The sequence below is a fragment of the Sphaerodactylus townsendi genome, linkage group LG14 (genome assembly GCF_021028975.2).
Source record: "Sphaerodactylus townsendi isolate TG3544 linkage group LG14, MPM_Stown_v2.3, whole genome shotgun sequence".
In the NCBI taxonomy this organism is placed as follows: Eukaryota; Metazoa; Chordata; class Lepidosauria; order Squamata; family Sphaerodactylidae; genus Sphaerodactylus; species Sphaerodactylus townsendi.
The window spans coordinates 39,421,678-39,441,850 of NC_059438.1; the positions used below are offsets into that span (position 1 = coordinate 39,421,678).

Sequence of the window (20,173 nt, forward strand, 5' to 3'; positions counted from 1 at the left end):
AAGCCCATATCAAAGTAATGTACAGTAGAACCCAAGCCCATATCAAAGTAATGTACAGTAGAACCCAAGCCCATATCAAATTAATGTACAGTAGAACCCAAGCCCATATCAAAGAGGAAGGGATGGGACTATATTTGCACGCAGCTTCCAAAGGGCAAAAGCTCCTCTATCCCTAAACAGTCGCACTTCCATGAACATTAAGAAAAGGGGTGCTAAGAAAAGGGGAGAAAAAGAAACATGTCCCCAACAAAATCCATATTACCGCTAACTACAATACAAAATTATCAAAAATATATTTAATTATACACATTATACAGAATAAAAATGGCGACAGTAAAAAAATTGTTTTCTCATTGACCACTGAGGAAGGCCATAAAGGGCGAAACGCTTACGATTCTGTTGATCACTTGGTATATTCATCAATCGTAATGACACTGGTAGTGTAATTTTTGTGAGATCTGTGTGTAATATATGTTGGGATCTTGTTTCCAGAACCTATGTTTTTAACTAGCCATTTTTATTCTGTGTAATGTGCACACTCATTAAGAAAAAGGGACCGGAAAAAGCTCTCCCAAAGAAGCTGAGTTAATGGAGGGAGAAATTACACAAAACAGATTTCCGTGGAAACTGGTTGTCTTCCCCCAGGGAGAGTATAAACAACACACTTGTCTTTTCAGTATAATTACCATGCTACAAACTGCATGGAACGAAGGCATCAACTTGCAAACAGAAAGGGCATGCAAAAGCAAATAAGAGGAATTCTTTATCAGGTGGCTCATAAACTCTGATGAACCACGGGAGAAAGGTTATTCTGCCTGAGGAAAACCACTCTGAATTAGATTAGGCTTCATCATCTCTCCAAGGAAGTGATACTTTCAGCAAGATAACAGCATCGGGATGTTGCAACCACAAAAACAAACAAATGAAAAGAAATGTCTTGTGGGTTTTGTTCTAGTGTAATCTTTCATTGAGTAAATTCCATTTAGTTCCAAACTAGATGAGTCTATTTTTGCAGAGCTATTTTAAAGTCTGTGCCATAGGCAGAAACAAACCTTACTGTGGAACGCCTCTGAAAATCAGACCCCAAAGAGTTATAAACTATACCAGGGGTCTGCAACCTGCAGCTCTCCATGCTGGCAGGGGCTGATGGGATTTGTAGTCCATGCACATCTGGAAAGCCGCAGGTTGCAGACCCCTGAACTATACCGTAGGCTACGGTAATGCTCCAAATAATCTCAAGTGATGCAAAGATGAAGCGCGCACTTAATAGACACATATAAAACGGACAGACATGCAATGTGAACCTAAAGTCCGTGGGGAAGGAAAAAATCCCTTCCAAACCTACAGTCCAAATTGGGCATCCAAACACTGGATGTCCAAGAGGATGAGCCTCATGGTTCCATGCCCATTTCGTGGAAATATGAACTCCGCTTCCTCGGCGTTGATTATAGGTTCTTGCTCTCAGTTTTCCTGGGATCACAGTAGAGTAAACACAATTCATGTTCATAGTAGGAAGCAGGGTTACCAAGTGTGTCCCATCAGTCCTGCAGGTGCAACAGAACAGCATGTAATTTGGCTCTTGGCCACACACTGATGGGACACACTTTGTAGCGATGTTTCTACTATGAATTTATAGGCTGCCCTTACCAGGGCCGGAGTGAGGGGGAACTGCGCCCGGGGCAAGCGTGTCAGAACATGTGTAGATGTTTAGATGAGCAAAATCTAAATGACAGTTGTACCCTCCTCCAAACTGGTGTCGTGTGCAGTATTAGTGCCAAGTGCACAGACTGTACCGTGTGCAACCCTGATAAGTCAGAGGCAACTGATTGGCACCTGATATGTATATACCGTGTTTCCCCGAAAATAAGACAGTGTCTTATATTAATTTTTGCTCCCAAAGATGCGCTATGTCTTATTTTCAGGGGATGTCTTATTTTTCTGTGTTCTGTTTGTCGGGCATGCTTCCAAACTAAACTTTGCTACGTCTTACTTTCGGGGGATGCCTTATATTTCGCACTTCAGCAAAACCTCTACTACGTCTTATTTTTGGGGGATGTCTTATATTCAGGGAAACAGGGTAGTTGGCACAGACTACAGAACACCTGGGAACACCTGTGGTCTGGCGAAGCAGTTTGTTAGTTGATAGCAATAAATAGAACTGCACTGGTGACTGTGTGTCTGTCAGTTCTTTCTACGTTGCCCCCTAGATGGTGGTCTACTCCGAGTAACCGCTGCTTCAACAAAGCATGCACCCTGCCCCCCTCCACACCCCCGCCCCAGCATGCGCCTGGCGCATCGCATGTGCCCCGGCCCCCTTGGTGCTACGCCACTGCCCCTTACAGCCTGTTCAAACTCATAAAACTCACTTAATAATTCACAACAAAGTATCCGCACGGTGCCCTAACCAATTCTAAATAATGGGTGGAGAAGAGAGGAAAGCAGAGGGAGGCTAGGTCTGATGGAACGCCCCGCCACTGCCCCCAACCACAGACCTGGCGGAATAGCTCCATCTTACAGGCTCTGCGGAATGGGACTAGTCCCGCAGGTCCTGCGTCTCATTTGACCGAGCATTCCACCAGACCAGAGCCAGAGCTGAAAAAGAACAGACGGATCTCTTTTGGGCCTAGTGGATCACCACTAGGCTGTTCTCCACAAAGCGAGGGGTACCCTTGGAGGCAGTGGTGGGATCCAAAAATTTTAGTAACAGGTACCCATGGTGGTGGGATTTAAACTGTGGCGTAGCGCCAATGGGGCTGGGTGGGGCATGATGGGGACGTGGCCGGGCATTCTGGGGGCGGGGCATTCCTGGGCAGGGCTGTGGCAAGGATGCAGCCACTGTGCCAGTCCTTGGACAGGAAAAGAATGCACGCAGGCGCAGGCTGCCACGCACACCGGTGCACCTCCTGCTAGACTGCTTCAAGTTTTGCGCACTACTGCTAGGAGGAGGGGCGTAACTAAGGCAAAAATCACGTGGCAAAATCACCACTTAGTAACCCCCTCTCGGCACACACCAATAATTAGTCACCTACTCTCAGGAACCTGTGAGAACCTGCTGGATCCCACCTCTGCTTGGGGGTGTGTTTGGAGAGGTAGATACAAGGGTCCCATACTGCTCAGGGCTTTAAAATGATTAATTGCTTCATGAAAAATGATAATATGTTAATACAACTTTTTATTATGTGAGAAAAACTTATAGAAGAAAGCATTCATATGTGTTTTTGTATAAGTTTGGATTTTTAGAATTTATATTAAGAATAGCCATCATTAGTAATCGGCAATTGTTTTTGATGTTTATATAATATTCATATATAGAATTTGGTTTATGTCTTAGTCTTTGAAACTAACTGTAAATATGCCTTGACTGAGGGTTTTTTCCTGGTTTGTTCATTTCTATCTATAATTTTTAAAAAATCATTGTTTCCCCTCACCGTGATAGGAACAATATTGAGACAGGGCACCAGTTGTAATGGCAGGACATACCTTCAAGACAAACGGAAGGCAGAGATGGGAGCGGGCAACTCTTAACAGAGAGCCAATATACCCATTAGAAGCCTCAAAGAACTGTTGGAAGTTTTTTGAACATACTGGCATACTGAGGAAGACGCACGAAAAACGTTCCATACGCGCGAGACGTTTTTATGTAGTACCTACAGAATTGGAATATGGACTATATGGAACTGAAGCTTTGTTTCTGAACAAAGAATTGAATGGACTAAGTGATTATTTATGTTTAGTTGTAAGAGTTGGAAGACTTATGCTGTATCTTTAAGAACTTTGTCAGAGAAATAAGGAAATGTAAATACAAATAGAAGTGTTAAGTTGTTTAATTATATGTAAGATCAATATATAAGATTGGACACAGCCCGAGTGCAACGTGTGTATTTTTGAGTTTATTTGGGCTAACGTTGACATTGCATTCTTAAAGATAGTGGCGATTGTTAGGACTTACCTTCAGCCACTGATCAGCCTGTTCCTTGCTTTGCACCGCAAGAACTAGAGCATCCTGCCCTTGATGAATGATTTTCAGTTCATGCTGCTTCTTCTTGCTGTCCTTGGGGATGTATGTAATACTGCAGCCATTCAACAACAGCTCCATTTGAGGTTGCTGGTCCTTGGAACTTTTATAGCACTAAAGGAGAAATGCAAACAAAGCTCTGAGAATGAGAATCTTGAAGGAAAAAAATCCAAGTTTCAAGTAAACAAACCTCATTAGTATCTGTAGTGTTGTGTAGTTTCCGGGCTGTTATGTAGCATTTTCTCCTGACATTTCGCCTGCATCAGTGGCTGGCATCTTCAGAGATGATGAAGAAGAAGAAGAAGAAGAAGAAGAGTTTGGATTTATATCCCCCCTTTCTCTCCTGTAGGAGACTCAAAGGGGCTTACTATCTCCTTGCCCTTCCCCCCTCACAACAAACACCCTGTGAGGTGGGTGGGGCTGAGAGAGCTCTGAAGAACTGTGACTAGCCCAAGGTCATCCAGCTGGCATGTGTGGGAGTGCACAGGCTAATCTGAATTCCCCAGATAAGCCTCCACATCTTAAGTGACAGAGCAGGGTATCAAACCCGGTTCCTCCAGATCAGAGTACAGCTGCTCTTAACCACTACGCCACTGCTGCTCCTCTGAAGATCCTCTGAAGATGCCAGCTACATATGCAAGCAAAACATCTGGAGAAAATGCTACTAGAACACGGCCATACAGCCCAGAAACCACACAACACCCCAGTGATTCCGGCCGTGAAGGCCTTCGACAACCCATTAGTATCCATTATCATCTTTTTAGCGATTAAAAAAAATCATGGTGTCACTGCTGACAAAACTATAAGACAATAGTATTATATTTTAAAACAATATTATAATAACAAAAATGGAGAGTACAAACTTCATAATCAATTAATCAAAGAGGATACCAACTTATCCACACAAAAACTGAAGAAGGTGGGAAGCCTATCTTTCAGTGAGTTCTGGGAAGGCTCTGAATTTTTTGCACATGACATCTATTTCCCACAACCCCCCTGTATTTTTCTCTCCCATTTGAACGGGGCCACTTGGCACACTACCTGTATTGCTTAATAAACCCCGTTCAAAAGAGAGCCATAATGCTCACCAGGTTTAATGTTATGCCTTCTGCCTTGTTGCATGGCAGATTTAATAAGCAAGAAAAGGCTAAAAGATTGTGCCCATGTAACGATGGCTCAGTTGAATCTCTGGCCCACCAATTACTACACTGTGTCAGATTCAAGGAAATCAGATCCAAGTATGTGAATCTTACTCCTTTACAGTTACCCCATCTCCCCATCTCAGATTACACTACTTGTTGGACAATCCTGATCCTTCTCTCTGTATGATAGTGGCAGACTTTCTCCTGGAAACTACCAAACGCCAGTAGATTTCCTTCGACCTAACATTTATTTCCTGTTTTGTATATGCTTTTTAATCAGTTTTTTATTATTGTTGTACTGCTGTCTATGCCAATAAAGGCTTGCTTCTAATGTATTTCCCACAAAATATCTTCGAGAAAACTAGCTGCTGCCATCATTCATTCAAAGGAGTGGGCTGTTTGGGAAAAAACCAGGATACACTCTGATTCGTGTAACTTGCTGCACCTTTTTCCAAGGAGTTTCAGAGAGGAAGGAAGTATTTCTTCACTTCACACATAGTTAAATTGTGGAAGGAAGTATCTCTTCATACAATGCATAGTTAAACTGTGGAACTCACTGCTACAGGATGTGGGGATGGTTGCCAATATGGAATGTTTAAGAGGGAAGTGAACATGGGAGGTAGGGCAACCCATAGCAACTAGTCAAGATGGATACTGGTCACGGTTCTTTTCTATTCTCTCCAGTATCAGAGGAGAATACCTATTATATTAGATGCTGTGGATCACAGACAGGATAATGCTGCTGCAGTCATCTTCTTTATGGACTCCTGAGAGTCACCTGGCTGACCACTGTTGCACTTGAAGGGCCAACATGACTTTTCTTAAGCTCTTAAGAAACTACAAAATTCCAGTCCATTTTGCTGGGACTTGAACATCCAGCTTTCTGTGGTCCACCTTAACATCATTTTCTGGTGAGTTCTAAACTTGTTGAGCTTTAAACCATAAAATTGAGGCAAAAACACTGCATTTCACAAACATTTCTTCTCTCGACCATAAGGAGGGGCATGTTATAAAGAGGAAGAGGATGAACATGTCTGAATACAATTCCATTTTGAGCTGCCTTTTTTTTGGTGCCCATTCTGCCTTCCCAAAAGAGCTACCTTTTCTCAGGTCGATTCCCCACTGGTGGAATCATTCTGGAATAGCCCCTGCAATTGTTTAGGAACTCCGCACAGCTCCTAGATTAAATTCACGTCTGTTCCAGCTCTGCCCTGTGAAACCCCCTTCTTCCCAGTATTTTTTAAAAACCACCAGGAAGGTACACCTTTTTCTGTTGTTCTCTGGCGAACACAGGTTGAACCTGGTATCATGGGGAATCCTAACCTGCCGTGACTCTCTCGTTCATGCCGTCAGCCATTCACGGCTAAGTGTCTTGGACATGGGCAGAACGGGAGACTCACGGCGGGCAGAAATGTGCCTTTAAAAAAATTCTTCTTGCATACGAAGCCACAACCATACAACTAATAGGCGCACGTTTCTAGCTACGTTGAGCACTGCTTTGTGACGATGTGGCTACGTAGTCGTTTCATTAAAAACAAACAAACAAAAAGGAACACACGTTCACGCCCCAAAGCAACAGCCAATCAGGAACAAGGAGCAGAAGAGGCACCGAGGTGTTCCCGCCCTCTGAGCACAGTTCCAACACGAGACATCGGCTGCTGTAGGGAGTGACTCTGGGATCAACTAGGTACTGTAATTTAATGGTCCCACCTTCTTATTGTATTTGGAATTCTTGATACACACCGGTTTTATGCCTAATAAAGGTTTCGGATTTGGATTTAAAGGTCCCAGTTCAATCCCAGAATGATTCCACCCGTGGGGAATCGACCTCAAAGTATCTTCAGAGAAGTAGCAAAAACATAATAGAGCGTTTTTGAAGGTGAAATTGGTTGCTGAATTGACATCCTTTGTTCTTTCAAATCTGACATCCTTTGTTGTTTCAAATCTTCTTTTTGTTGACTGGGCAAAAAGTATCCTTTTCAGACCACCACTGAACCACTGGCTTCATACGCCTCAAGTGACATCAGTGAACAGGCAAATCTTAGTGGCTGTTTGATGGGGACACTTTTTTTGCCAGAATATTATTGTTGTTGTTGTTGTTGTTGTTGTTGTTGTTGTTACTAAGGATACTGGTTCAACAGCCTATCAAGCCTGTGAACCAGCACAAAAGGAACTAGGAATTGTGAGAAGGTTCCAAGAACATTTTGGCCCATCCCAGAGAGGTCTGCCCTTGAACCTTCGGCACAAATCATTCATGACCAGAAGCCAATCGACCCAATCACATCACAGCAATTCAGCAAGACAGTGGCTCAACCTCAACTGTGGTTTTCCAAGTGCAGATCTGGCTCTGATTAGGTTGAGAACAGCTTCTTCTTCTTCTTCTTCTTCTTCTTCTTCTTCTTCTTCTTCTTCTTCTTCTTCTTCTTCTTCTTCTCCTTCTTCTCCTTATTATTATTATTAATAAAATTGTTGTTGTTGTTGTTGTTAAATATAATATAATATAATATAATATAATATAATATAATATAATATAATATAATATAATATAATATAATATAATATAATATAATATAATATGACATAACATCAACAACAACAACAACAACAACAACAATTTTATATACCACCCTCCCCCTGGGGGCTCAGGGCGGTTCACAACAAGGTTAAAACATACATTAAAACTTAGTGAAAAGAGCAGTTACCAGAAGTTTGTTTTCTTTGATCACACACAGCAGTTTAGTCCACTGTCCAAACCGCTTCTTCCTTAAGAGGAAGGCACAGATTTTCGCATCCTTCACAAGGTCCATAGATGCCTCCTCGGAAGGCCACTGGTGTCTCATTTTTTTCCCTTTCCCATCCTCGTCCTCTTCGTCGTAAGATTCGTAAGAGCTGCTCATAGCATCCGAATCATAATCTTGAGGCAAAACGAGACAAAAAGTACCATTAAGATACCATTAAGACAACTACATGGTGTCACGTTCATCACCCTCCTTCCAGTAACTAGATTCAGAGTTGCAGAAACCGGGTTTATCACGTCAGAATACAAGCTAGTACACTCCAAAGGTTTTGCCGAATATTGCACTCACATGCAGTGGTGGGATTCGGCCTATTCGCACCAGTTCGGTAGAATTTTTTGTCAAGTTTGGAGAATGGTTGTAATCCCACCACTGAGTCCTTTTCGAAACCAGCTGTTAAATTATTTGAATCCCACCACTGCTCACATACAACCCATGTGCCCCAGCCAAGCATCCGCTCCCCAACCATCATTGTCTAAAGCAGGGGTCTGGAACCTGCGGCTCTCCAGATGTTCATGGACTACAATTCCCATCAGCCCGTGCCAGCATGGCCAATTGCTCTAGGGCTTGCAGTGGCGTAGCTACCACGGGATGGGGCAGGGGCAGGCGCCCCAGGCAGACACCATTATGGCTGATGGGATTTGTAGTCCATGAACATCTGGAGAGCCGCAGGTTCCAGACCCCTGCTCTAGGGCTTGCAGTGGCGTAGCTACCACGGGGTGGGGCAGGGACAGGCGCCCCAGGCAGATACCGTTATGGCTGATGGGATTTGTAGTCCATGAACATCTGGAGAGCAGTAGGTTGTGAACCTCTGGTCTAAAGTGAAAGCTTTCCCAGAAGCTCAAAGCATTTTCAATCCACCGTGAAGCCCTCTCCCTCCCAAAATGGCCCAATGCGGTGCACTCGGCTCCCATCCAACAGGAAGCTCCTGCCCCATTCTCTCATGAACTCGGAAACTTGAATCAGGGAATATGGCAGTTTTCCCTGAGGCCCCTCCAAAAATGACTTTCAGCTCCCACTCCACTGGGGCTGTCCTGGGCGCTTGCGGAGCTGGAGGCCCCAGAGGTGCCTGCAGCAGATGCTCCAGCCCAGGCCGTGGGTCCAGCTATGGCAGTGGGCTTCCCCCATCCGCCGGGGTCACCAGGACTGCCCCATCTGGTTGAACTCTGGCGGGAAGCTGCCTGGTTAACAGGTTGGCCAGTTCCAGATGTCGGAACAGCATTCGGAAGACACACACACAAGTACTTTTGGAACAAAATGATCACACACAGACACAAACAAGAGCAGCAGTGGCGTAGTGGCTAAGAGCAGGTGCACTCTGATCTGGAGGAACCGGGTTTGATTCCCAGCTCTGCCGCTTGAGCTGTGGAGGCTTATCTGGGGAATTCAGATTAGCCTGTGCACTCCAACACATGCCAGCTGAGTGACCTTGGGCTAGTCACAGCTTCTCGGAGCTCTCTCAGCCCCACCTACCTCACAGGGTGTTTGTTGTGAGGGGGGAAGGGCAAGGAGATTGTAAGCCCCTTTGAGTCTCCTGCAGGAGAGAAAGGGGGGATATAAATCCAAACTACTCCTCCTCCTCCTCTTCTTCTTCTTCTTCCTCTTCTTCTTCATCCTTTAGCAGACCCTCGATCCATCCAGGTCAGTACTGTCTACTCTGACTGGCAGCCGCTCTCCAGATTCTCAGGCACAGATCTTTCAAATCACCAACTTTTACATCACCTACTACCAGACATTTTTAACTGGACGTGTTGGGGATTGAACCAGGAAATCTCTGAATACCAAGCTCTACCCCTTCCTAATATGTGTTCTAAGTGATCCTACTGTCAGGACACCTTTCCCACTGGGTTCCCACCCTTGTCCCTCTTGGTCGCCACACCTTCTGTCTTCCCATCAGCCTCACAGCAGGCAAAGGGATTGGAGCCAAGCTCCTTTGGAGCGCTCCTCTGCCACAGCCTCTGCCTCGCCTTTTCGATAACGTCCTTTATCTCTGGCAGCTTAGGCTCCTGTGCTAAGATATTCCCACCTCTTCACTGGCTGGGGCCTGCTTGAAGCATTTATCCCCTCCCATGACCAATCCCCTTGTGACTTCTACTAATTTAAACTACACTGGACTGGAGCAGCAGTGGCGTAGTGGTTAAGAGCAGGTGTACTCTAATCTGGAGGGACCGGGTTTGATTCCCCGCTCTGCCGCTTGAGCTGTGGAGGCTTATCTGGGGAATTCAGATTAGCCTGTGCACTCCCACACACTCCAGCTGGGTGACCTTGGGCTAGTCACAGTTCTTCTGAGCTCTCTCAGCCCCACCCACCTCACAGGGTGTTTGTTGTGGGGGGAGGGGGGAGGGAAAGGAGTTTGTAAGCCCCTTTGAGTCTCCTTACAGGAGAGAAAGGCAGGATATAAATCCAACTCTTCTTCTTCACTTGTGCTTATAATGCATCAGCTAACGTACTAAAGCCCTTTTTCTTTTCAGTGAGCAGAAATCTATTACCATTCCTATTATTAAAATCAATCTTAGCTTCTCATTTTCTAAGCATTCCACGTTCGGTTATGACCCACCACAGAGACATTACAGAGTCAAGCTGGCAGGAGCAAGATAGTTCTGAAGAAATAATTAAGTCAAAAGATTTAAACTTGTGGTTTTCCAATTTTACTGTAAGAGCCATAAAAGTCAACTTTATTTGCACTCTCTTAATATATATTTTACTTACTGGATGTGATGTATTCAGGAGCCTTTCCCGGACTGAGGGGAACAGCCTCCTCATAGTAACCTTCAGGAAGGGATGACGAAGGTAACGGTGGAGGCCCGCTATCTGGTAGCTAAATACAAGGAAGGCGGAGTAATTAAATCCACAGCAAAGGGTGGGAAAGTATAATAAGAAATACGGTTTAATCTGCATTCAGGCCTCGTTTAAGGAATCTTTTTGGTGCCAACTTTTGTGTTACTGGAACACACAACGCATCCTCTAGGACACAGGTGTCAAACTCGTGGCCCTCCAGATGTTATGGACCACAGTTCCCATCATCCCCTGCCAGCATCATGCTGGCAGGGGATGATGGGAACTGTAGTCCATAACATGTGGAGGGCCACAAGTTTGACACCTATGCTCTAGGACTAGGTTCTAGGACTCGGTTAAATTACACAGTAGTCCAGCAGTACCTCCAAACTGAACAAAATGTATTCCAGCATAAGCATTAATGTCAGAGCTCACTTCTTTGAATGCCTGAAGTGTCAACTCGATGCAGAAAAATGTCAAACTGGCGTTCAAGCAACAGAAAAGGAAGGCTGGAATTGGAAAAAGTTTTCAAGGGAAAGAACCAAAAATTCATCAGTCTCTTCAGAGGGGGGGACTGATTACTGAGTAGAGCACAGGTGTCAAACTCGTGGCCCTCCAGATGTTATGGACTACAGTTCCCATCATCCCTTGCCAGCATGATGATGTCAGGGGATGATGGGAATTGTAGTCCATAGCGTCTGGAGGGCCATGAGTTTGACACCTATGGAGTAGAGTAAAACAACTCACATACAACCATGGACCGTCTGACAGGCACAAACTCAGGAATCAGACCTACACCAACAAACAGGGCCCCCAACTTTGTCCATCAGTTGCTCATCCTCCAATGTAATATATGACCTTGTGTGTCAACAATGTCTCTCTACCTCTGTAGTGGACAAACAGGTCCAGTCTGAATAAATGGACACAAACCTGACATTAAAAATCACAATATCCAGAAGTCAGTCAGTAATCTTCCTGGGGCATTGTTGCTAATCTAAAAGTTACTCTTTTCAGGACTTCAAAGGAGAATTCCAATGCTAAACTTCTGAATTAGAATTCATTAACAAATTCAAGATTATACTACCAACACACACACTCTCTCTCTAAGAACATAAGAACAAGCCAGCTGGATCAGACCAGAGTCCATCTAGTCCAGCTCTCTGCTACTCACAGTGGCCCAACAGGTGCCTTTGGGAGCTCACATGCAGGATGTGAAAGCAATGGCCTTCTGCGGCTGTTGCTCCCGAGCACCTGGTCTGCTAAGGCATTTGCAATCTCAAATCAAGGAGGATCAAGATTGGGAGCCATCTCACTCTCACTCACTCCAGTTTGTAAAAGGAATGGGATTCCTCACTCACTAAAAACGTTTCTATCCTGCATAACTCTCTGTGACTTCTTAATGCAACTGTTTATCTTGACTGAAATGTTATGTTAATCCTCTTTTGCTCATGTAGTATCGGTTGTGGGTACTGCTTACCTGTTCTGAGTGAACTGACTCCTCTTTTTATTAGGTCTGGTTTTAAAGTGGTCTCTGTTTATACTTCTTCCCTCCCCTGCCACCCCGACCCCAACCTGCTGTTCTGTTATGAACACAAAAACATCAACCTAATTAATATATGTCCCCGTGAATCTGATGACGTTTGCGCCGACTTGGAAAAGCTTATGCTGGAATAATGTTGTTAGTCTTTATGGTGCTGTTGGATTTTGTTTATTTTGGATAAATGCAAGGTTCTTTAAACCCTTGAATTATGTCAACAGAAAGTAGAGGCAAGTTTCACATCAGCTCTGAAAAGTTTAAGCAAATTATTTGTAATTTAAAGAGTAATGAAGTTCCAGGAACATAGAGATTACAGTTTTTCCTGTAATGTCTCTAAATGTGACACTGAACTGCTTCCAAGTCATTTAATCTTAGCTATAAATGCTCAATGCTGGAAGAAGTGAACCGTGCCAACTTTAGGAAATTGAATTTGCAGGGCCTGGGGTATTACTATTATGAATAAATTGATTAATTATGTTCACTTAAGGGATCAGCATGTGGAGGAGAATATGTATTTTGGAAAGCAATTTTTGGCACTAGAATGCAACATTCCAAGATAACGTAGCCTTATATGTTTTGTATATTTTGTTAATGTTTGTAAAACAAATTGGACTTGACTTTGGTTAGATCACATCGTTTGTTTGTAAGTAATTTCACTGGTTTCTCTGCCCCCCCCCTCAAAAAAACTCTTCCAGAGTACAAATAATTGTGAAAAGTTGGCTTACTCTGTGTTACTGTCTTCCCCAGAGAAAGACGATGTTAAAATAAACATTAATTACACAGAACTTCATCAGCAGAATTCATGGGCTATAAAACCATCTGGTATGATCCAAGATGGTACCCAAAAGTCATCCTGTAAAATACCTTAAAAAGATGAATGCTGCCCCAAATATATCATCATTTAGCTGCTTTAACATGATCACTACAATGGATAAAATCTGATTTCTCAGTGGTATTACAGCATTCTAAGGATTAGGCAGGCATTGGAGTTAAAGAAAAAACTGGTTGTATTCACGTATGGTGGCAGTGTGCATTTTTGGCAAATAATCTTACTAAATATAAAGAACATACTTGGATCCAATATTCCAATATCTCCACAGGTTATTTTGCTAGGTCATTTGAGAGCACAAGAACTTGAAATTAATTATTGATACTTGCAACTGTTCAAAATCCCCATCTTTCTCAATTCCAAGTGTGACATTTTCAAAGCAAAATATGAATTCAAAATTCAACCCCAAAATTCAGATGCTTTAGACCAGGGGTAGGGAACCTGCGGCTCTCCAGATGTTCAGGAACTACAATTCCCATCAGCCCCTACCAGCATGGCCAATTGGCCATGCTGGCAGGGGCTGATGGGAATTGTAGTTCCTGAACATCTGGAGAGCCGCAGGTTCCCTACCCCTGCTTTAGACTCACTGGTATCTCTTGAGGGGTGATTTTTTTGTGAGCTTCCAAGACAGAATTTTAGGTTGTCAACTTCCCAATATTTATTATCATGGCACCTACGAATGGCTGTGGATGGCTTCAGAGATTTTATAAAATCATTATCTGTGAGCTATTAAATACTAACTAACATTAGATACTATTGGAAGCCTGCCAATAAATGCATTAAGTATGAGATTCCAGGGTCTTTTCACGCTATTTCCTGGAGAATTTCAGATTTGTTGAAAACTTATCAAGGGCATCTCAACTGAACACCACAAAGAACACCTCAAAGTCTGTCTGTCACTACAGGGAAACTTAGACGTGTTCTAGGTCACGTTCTTAGTTTACAATGGTTATCAACATGACTACCAAGAACGTGTGGCAGAATTATCTGCAAATAAGCAGAAACACCGAGATTCCTTGGCAGATATTAATGTTGTTTGAAAATAATGATGAATATTTGAAAATAATGATGATATGTCAATATTATTGTCAAATACCACACACTATTGAGCATCAAATAGCAAACCTCTCAAAAGATCAAGCGCTGGAACCAAGTACCATCTAGTATAATCAAATACAGATATAAAATATTCAAAGAACACTGAAGCATAAGCTGCAGATCATTCAACCTGCCATTTCATTTCGGTTCTAGTTAAGTGTGAACATGAACCTGCTGTGTGATCCATTACAGTCAAAGAGACAAATTGCTACATCAAACAAAGAAATGAAGGGGGGGGGGGGAAATATGGCACATAATATAATAAACAGGCTCTTGTGGGGAAACAAAGGAACTACTTAGTTACCTGGTAGTCATTCGCAGGTGCTGGGTCTCAGTTAAATGTCAAGGAAATTTAAGATTACCGTACATTTTGGTAATTGTAAAGATGAAACAAAGGGGTCTGAAGAAAGATCTCATACAAGGACAATGGAATCAAGATTCACTAACAATATTTTAATTTTTATTTACCTGTATTTTCTGGTTTAGTTTTTGGAAACTGGGTTTTTTAAAAAAAAGGATATGATTTCAATAGTACTTTAACAACACACTGTTTTATTTAAACCTTATGTATTCAATCTTTTCAATGGGGCAGGTTACAAATATAAATAGAAAACTGGTTAAGTGGTTTTCCAAACTCTATACCAGTGATGGCGAACCTATGGCACACGTGCCAGAGGTGGCACTCAGAGTCCTCTCTGTGAACGCCGCACAGAGTTCATCATGTAAGGGAAGCGGAAAATCACACATACCCACACACACACATATCTAGGCTGGCCTTGCTTCTGAGTAAACCCTCCTAGGGTCGTGATTCACCCATTTCAAGCGTTGCACGGTTGCTTAATCAAGCTTACTTCGAGTAACACACACCTTGGAGCAAACCATTTATTCTAAACTAAAACCTCAGTATTCAGGTTAAATTGCCATGTTGGCACTTTGCGATAAATAAGTGGGTTTTGGGTTACAATTTGGGCACTCGGTCTCGAAAAGGTTCGCCATCACTGAAGAAAGTGGGGAAAGAGATCTTGGTTCATAATTAAGGGGCACTCACCAGCCACTGCTGAGGGATCTCTGGAAGAGGCATCTGAGGAGGGGCGGGCACGTTATTGGCCACCTCTTGTTTCTGCACATTTGATTTTATTTCAAAATCTAAAGGAAATGAAACCAAGTTATTTGACCCAGATAAAGAGCGTTCTCCTCTGTCGCTCACAACCTCTGAACTTTTCCAGAATTCTGAAAATAAGAAGAGTTGGTTATTATACACTGCTTTCCTCAACCGTAGAGTCTCAAAGCCGCTTATAAACTCCTTTCCCTTCTTCTCCCCGTAACAGACACTTTGTAAGTTAAGTGGGGCTGAGAGAGTTCTGAGAGAACTGTGACTGGCCCAAGGACACCCAGCAGGTTTCATGTGGAGGAGTGGGGAATTAATCCCAGTTCTCCAGATTAGAGTCCACTGCTCTTAACCACCACACCATACTGCTGTAATGACAAATATTAAATAAGTTATCTGCAACCAATACAAGGTTTCTGACACTCAGAATGTGGCAAGAAAGGTTGAGATCCAGAAAGGCTTATGGTCTCTGGGCTGAGGGCCAAGGTATTGGGTTCTGCTCCAGAGGACTTCAATCTTGAGTGGAGGTTTCTCACTGGGCATGAGAATACCAATGAAAGAGAATAGCCACTGTGTACAGGTGAATAATCTGGATTATGTTTGGGTGCTGTGTGGTTTCCGGGGTGTATGGCCGTGTTCTAGCAGCATTCTCTCCTGACATTTCGCCTGCATCTGTGACTGGCATCTTCAATCTGGATTATGGATAATGGCTTCTTTGACTTTGGGGGCTTAGAAACACTGAGATATAACAGACCCAGAATACAATTTGGAAGAGTTCCTACTGAAGAGAACTGGGAAGTTAAAATTAGAGAATACTTTTGTATGGCAAAATTAACTGAACAGAAGTCCAGAATATGAATTGAAACTAATGGAGAGTCTTATCTTAAATATTATAGCATATAAAGTAGTGTTAAGTTTGTTTCAATAAAATGATTGATACAAGATATCTCTCTCTCTCTCTCTCTCTCTGTATGTGTGTGTGTGTGTGTGTATATATATATATCTGTCTCTGTCTCTCTCTCTAATCTATCTCTATATATCTATATCTATATATCTTGTCATGGTTATACATGTTCTGCTAACATCTAGATTATATTAGTGGAATGCAGGGGGTTGCCCTTGAAGAGTTTTCAGAAGCTATAACTGAAGCAGAATGCTATGACTGGAGCAGGTTGCAGGGACCATATTACTTGTTCCACCTACAGCCGTGGTGGCGAACCTATGGCACTCCAGATGTTCATGGACCACAATTCCCATCAGTCTGTGCCAGCATGGCCAATTGGCTAAATGCTAAATGCCAATTGGCCATGCTGGCGAAACGATGATGGTAATAGTATCCATGAACATCTGAACCGCTGTGGTTCACTCTCATTGACTTCTAGCTGCATTCCCAATTTGCTTCCAGCCCAAAATAAGATGCTGGTCTAGCATGTGGCTCACGTACATTAAGGACTATCTACTCCTGAAAGGACCTACCCAACCAGCATGTTGATCTTCGTAGGCCCTGCTTTGAGTGCCCCAGCCACCTAAGGTTAGACGGATGGTGTAACGAACTTGCCCCACCCTGAAGGGCTGGGCATTACCAGCAGGCCAAAGGAGAAGGCCTTAGCAACAGCCAGAAAGAAGAGAAAGGGCTCCACAAGTAGAGAACCCGACCTGATTGGTTGAGAGTATGGGTCCAGTAACTTTGGAAAAAAGCTAGGGGGGATTCCAGGTATGCTTACAGCCGCAGGAGAGTGGAGTTCAGTGCTGATGGGAGTCACTGTCACGAGAGAGTAGAGCAGAGTTGGGCAGTCTGTCAGCTCTCTGACAAGAGAAGGGGATTCCTGACTCAAGCTGAGGAAGCTTGAGGGGAGTGTGTGTGGAAGGCCCTGAGTCTTGGTGGGAGTGTGAACCTTGCCGCCTCAGGTGCCTGGCAGCCTAGCCTGCCCAGACATGGTCTGTATCCTGTCCCCTGGGTTCTAAACCCAGTCACCAGAGAAAGTCCCAGTCCCGAAGGGGAGTTTTAGGCCTGAGTAAGGGGGACCTGATAGGGTGGAGAGTGGCTGAGTGTGTGCCCAGTCCTACTCAGACTTAGACTTACTGGGGTATATGAGCGAGAAGAGGGTGTGTGTGGAACATGTAGACCATCTAGTGTCTGTGAGGTAACATCTCAAGAAATAAGTTTTGCCTTCTGTAACCCGACAAAAACTTTTGGGGAAACCTCTCAAATCACCTGAGAAGCCTCTCCTGTCAGAGCCCCTAAAATAAACATTTTTCTTGCTAGTTTTGTTCATTTTAAAATCTGTCTCCAGTGTTTTCTTTCTGTCTGTATCTGTGTTCCCCAGTCAGGGTGGTGTCCCCTTTACGTTACATTGGTGGCAGCGCAGTATAATAAGCGCCTGTACGTTATAGATGGCCCCCTGGGAACAGGGCCTTCTTGGTCATGACACCAAAATAATGGAATTCTCTCCCCAGGGAACCCAATGTACCTTTGTGTCATAGTACAGAAGCCACAAATCTCATGGCCCCCTTCTGCACATGCAGAATAATGCGCTTTCAATCCACTTTCAATCCACTTTGCAGCAGGATTTTACTGTGCAGAATAGCAAAATGAACGTGACAACCATTGTGAAAGTGGATTGAAAGTGTATTCTGCATCAGACAAGGAGAGGCAGATAGAAACAGCTGGTGAAGTTCTGGTTTACCTGCATTCTAGGGACCATCGACCTCGAAGACCAACTAGCCCACCCGACCTGAGCAGAATCTGTCCAAGATGTCTCTTGTGGCCCTGACAAGCAAACTTGGGAGCAAGTCCAGGTGAGGGCTGGACTGAAGTTAAGAGAAAAAGAGTGGCACTGATGGCCAGATTTAAACAGCTCTCACCTTGGGATCAACAGACTGAAATAATGGGAAAATAGATTTCTGGGCAGTGGGCCGGTGTGAGTAGAAAGGCCTTGGGTGAAGACACATATCTCCAAGATTCAGAGTCTTGTACCTGTGAGGTTCACAACCCAAGTTGTGATACAGGATACTATTTCTTGTGTGTTCCATAGCAAAGGCAAGAAGACAGTGATGCCTGTTAAGGAAGATGTGTCTCTCCAAGAGTGAGGACTTTATAGGCACCATGGCAGCTTCTACTAAACTCTTTCTCACAATGCTAGAGCCAGGGGGCATTCATTGAAAATGCTGGGGGGAAGAATTAGGACTAATAAAAGGAAACACTTCTTCACGCAACGTGTGACTGGTGTTTGGAATAATATGCTGCCACAGGAGAAATTGAGTGGATGGCCACTAACCTGGATAGCTTTAAAAAAGGGCTTGGACAGATTTTATGGGAGGAGAAGTCAATTTATGGTACTACCAATCTTGGATCCTCTCTTTGATCTGAGATTGCAAATGCCTTAACAGACCCAGGTGACTGAGAGCACAGCAACCTTGAGAAGGCCATTGCTTTCACCTCCTGCATGTGAGCTCCCAAAGGCACCTGGTGGGCCACTGCGAGTAGCAGAGAGCTGGACTAGATGGACTCTGGTCTGATCCAGCAGGCTAGTTCTTATGTTCTTACGTTCTTAAATGGGTGCTGGTTGCTAGGCATGCCAAAAGGTCTGAGATGATGGAGGAGATTGGTATAATAGCCACAAATGTAACAGTGGACATGAAGGCTCCCTGAAGGAGCTATTAACTGACGCAATTCTTTGGTTGGAGGGGGGCATTCATCAGGGGCCTCTCTCTGTAGTTTCTCAGAAATCTCTCCTATCCTTGCAAGCTATGTAGGATGTGATCTGAAGGCACCTAAATTTGATACAGAACAAACCCCATCTACTCCTGCAAATAGGCTGGGGGTTAAATGAGATCTGGTTAGAAGAGAAGAAGGTCAAGATGACAGTTAACTCGATAACTAAAAAGGAAATGTCTCCAAAGAGGACAACAGCCTCACATTTACTAGCCCGAGAAAGTAGTTGGGAAATGCAAGTTCAGAGAGCAGAGGGCATAACACTGGTTCCAAAGAAAGGAAGAAATAACCCAATACAAAGAAATGTGACACTTTTGTAGAGCCATTCCTTTCCGGAACAGGAGTATTCCAGATTTAAAGGAGCTTGAACAAGTAGAGCCAGGGCTACATTTTTCCAATATAATTATAGTAATTAAAAGGAATTTTGTTTCACAGATGAGAGGGAGCTGTCTCATATCACAAAGCCTCTTCATGAGGAAAGATACTAACTTTAACAACTAGAGATTTTCAAACTTCCTTTTCTTATTTTATTTCCAAATTTGGCAATGGACTTGAGGGAGAGGGATATAAGGGAACAAATGTGGAAAACAATATAGCTTTTGATGTTTCTAAAACCACATTAGCTTTAAAGGCAGGGTCAGTTTCAAAAAGCAGAAATTAAATTATAATTATTACAATTTCAGATGATTTAGAATAACTGTACTAATATATGCTGGAAATGATGTGTTTGACTTGAAAGTCAAGAATTGGTACATACCATACATAAAAACAATGTAGTCTGGGGCCAATTAAAAACTAACACATTTAGGCTCTTGATGATGCAGCTCTGGACTAAGAAATGTTATGCCCTAGTCTTGACTTTGGATGGTTCTTGATGTGGTCAGACAAACAAGGCTACCCCCAAAGAATTTTGCAGTACATTATTTCTTAGAGAACTGGCATGGTATAGTGCCGTGGTGGCGAACCTTTGGCACTCCAGATGTTATGGACTACAATTCCCATCAGCCCCTTCCAACATGGCCAATTGGCCATGCTGGCAGGGGCTGATAAGAGAGCTCAGTCCCACAGCATCTGGAGTGCCAAGGTCTGCCACCACTCCCTAGACTCAATCAGTTAAGAGCAGAGGACTCTAATCTGGAAAACTGAGTCCGACGCCCCA

General features: G+C 43.6%; 1 protein-coding gene across 1 annotated transcript in view; it reads right to left on the minus strand.

Annotated features, from left to right (window-relative positions):
- Window positions 1-20,173, minus strand: part of AFAP1 (actin filament associated protein 1) — a 78,805-nt gene that overhangs the window by 41,186 nt on the left and 17,446 nt on the right. Inside the window, exons 3-6 of the mRNA XM_048515362.1 lie at window positions 15,240-15,337; window positions 10,662-10,770; window positions 7,860-8,071; window positions 3,950-4,129 (exon numbers count right to left, since the gene is read on the minus strand). Coding sequence (XP_048371319.1) covers window positions 3,950-4,129; window positions 7,860-8,071; window positions 10,662-10,770; window positions 15,240-15,337 — 599 coding nt within the window. The remainder of the gene's footprint in view (window positions 1-3,949; window positions 4,130-7,859; window positions 8,072-10,661; window positions 10,771-15,239; window positions 15,338-20,173) is intronic.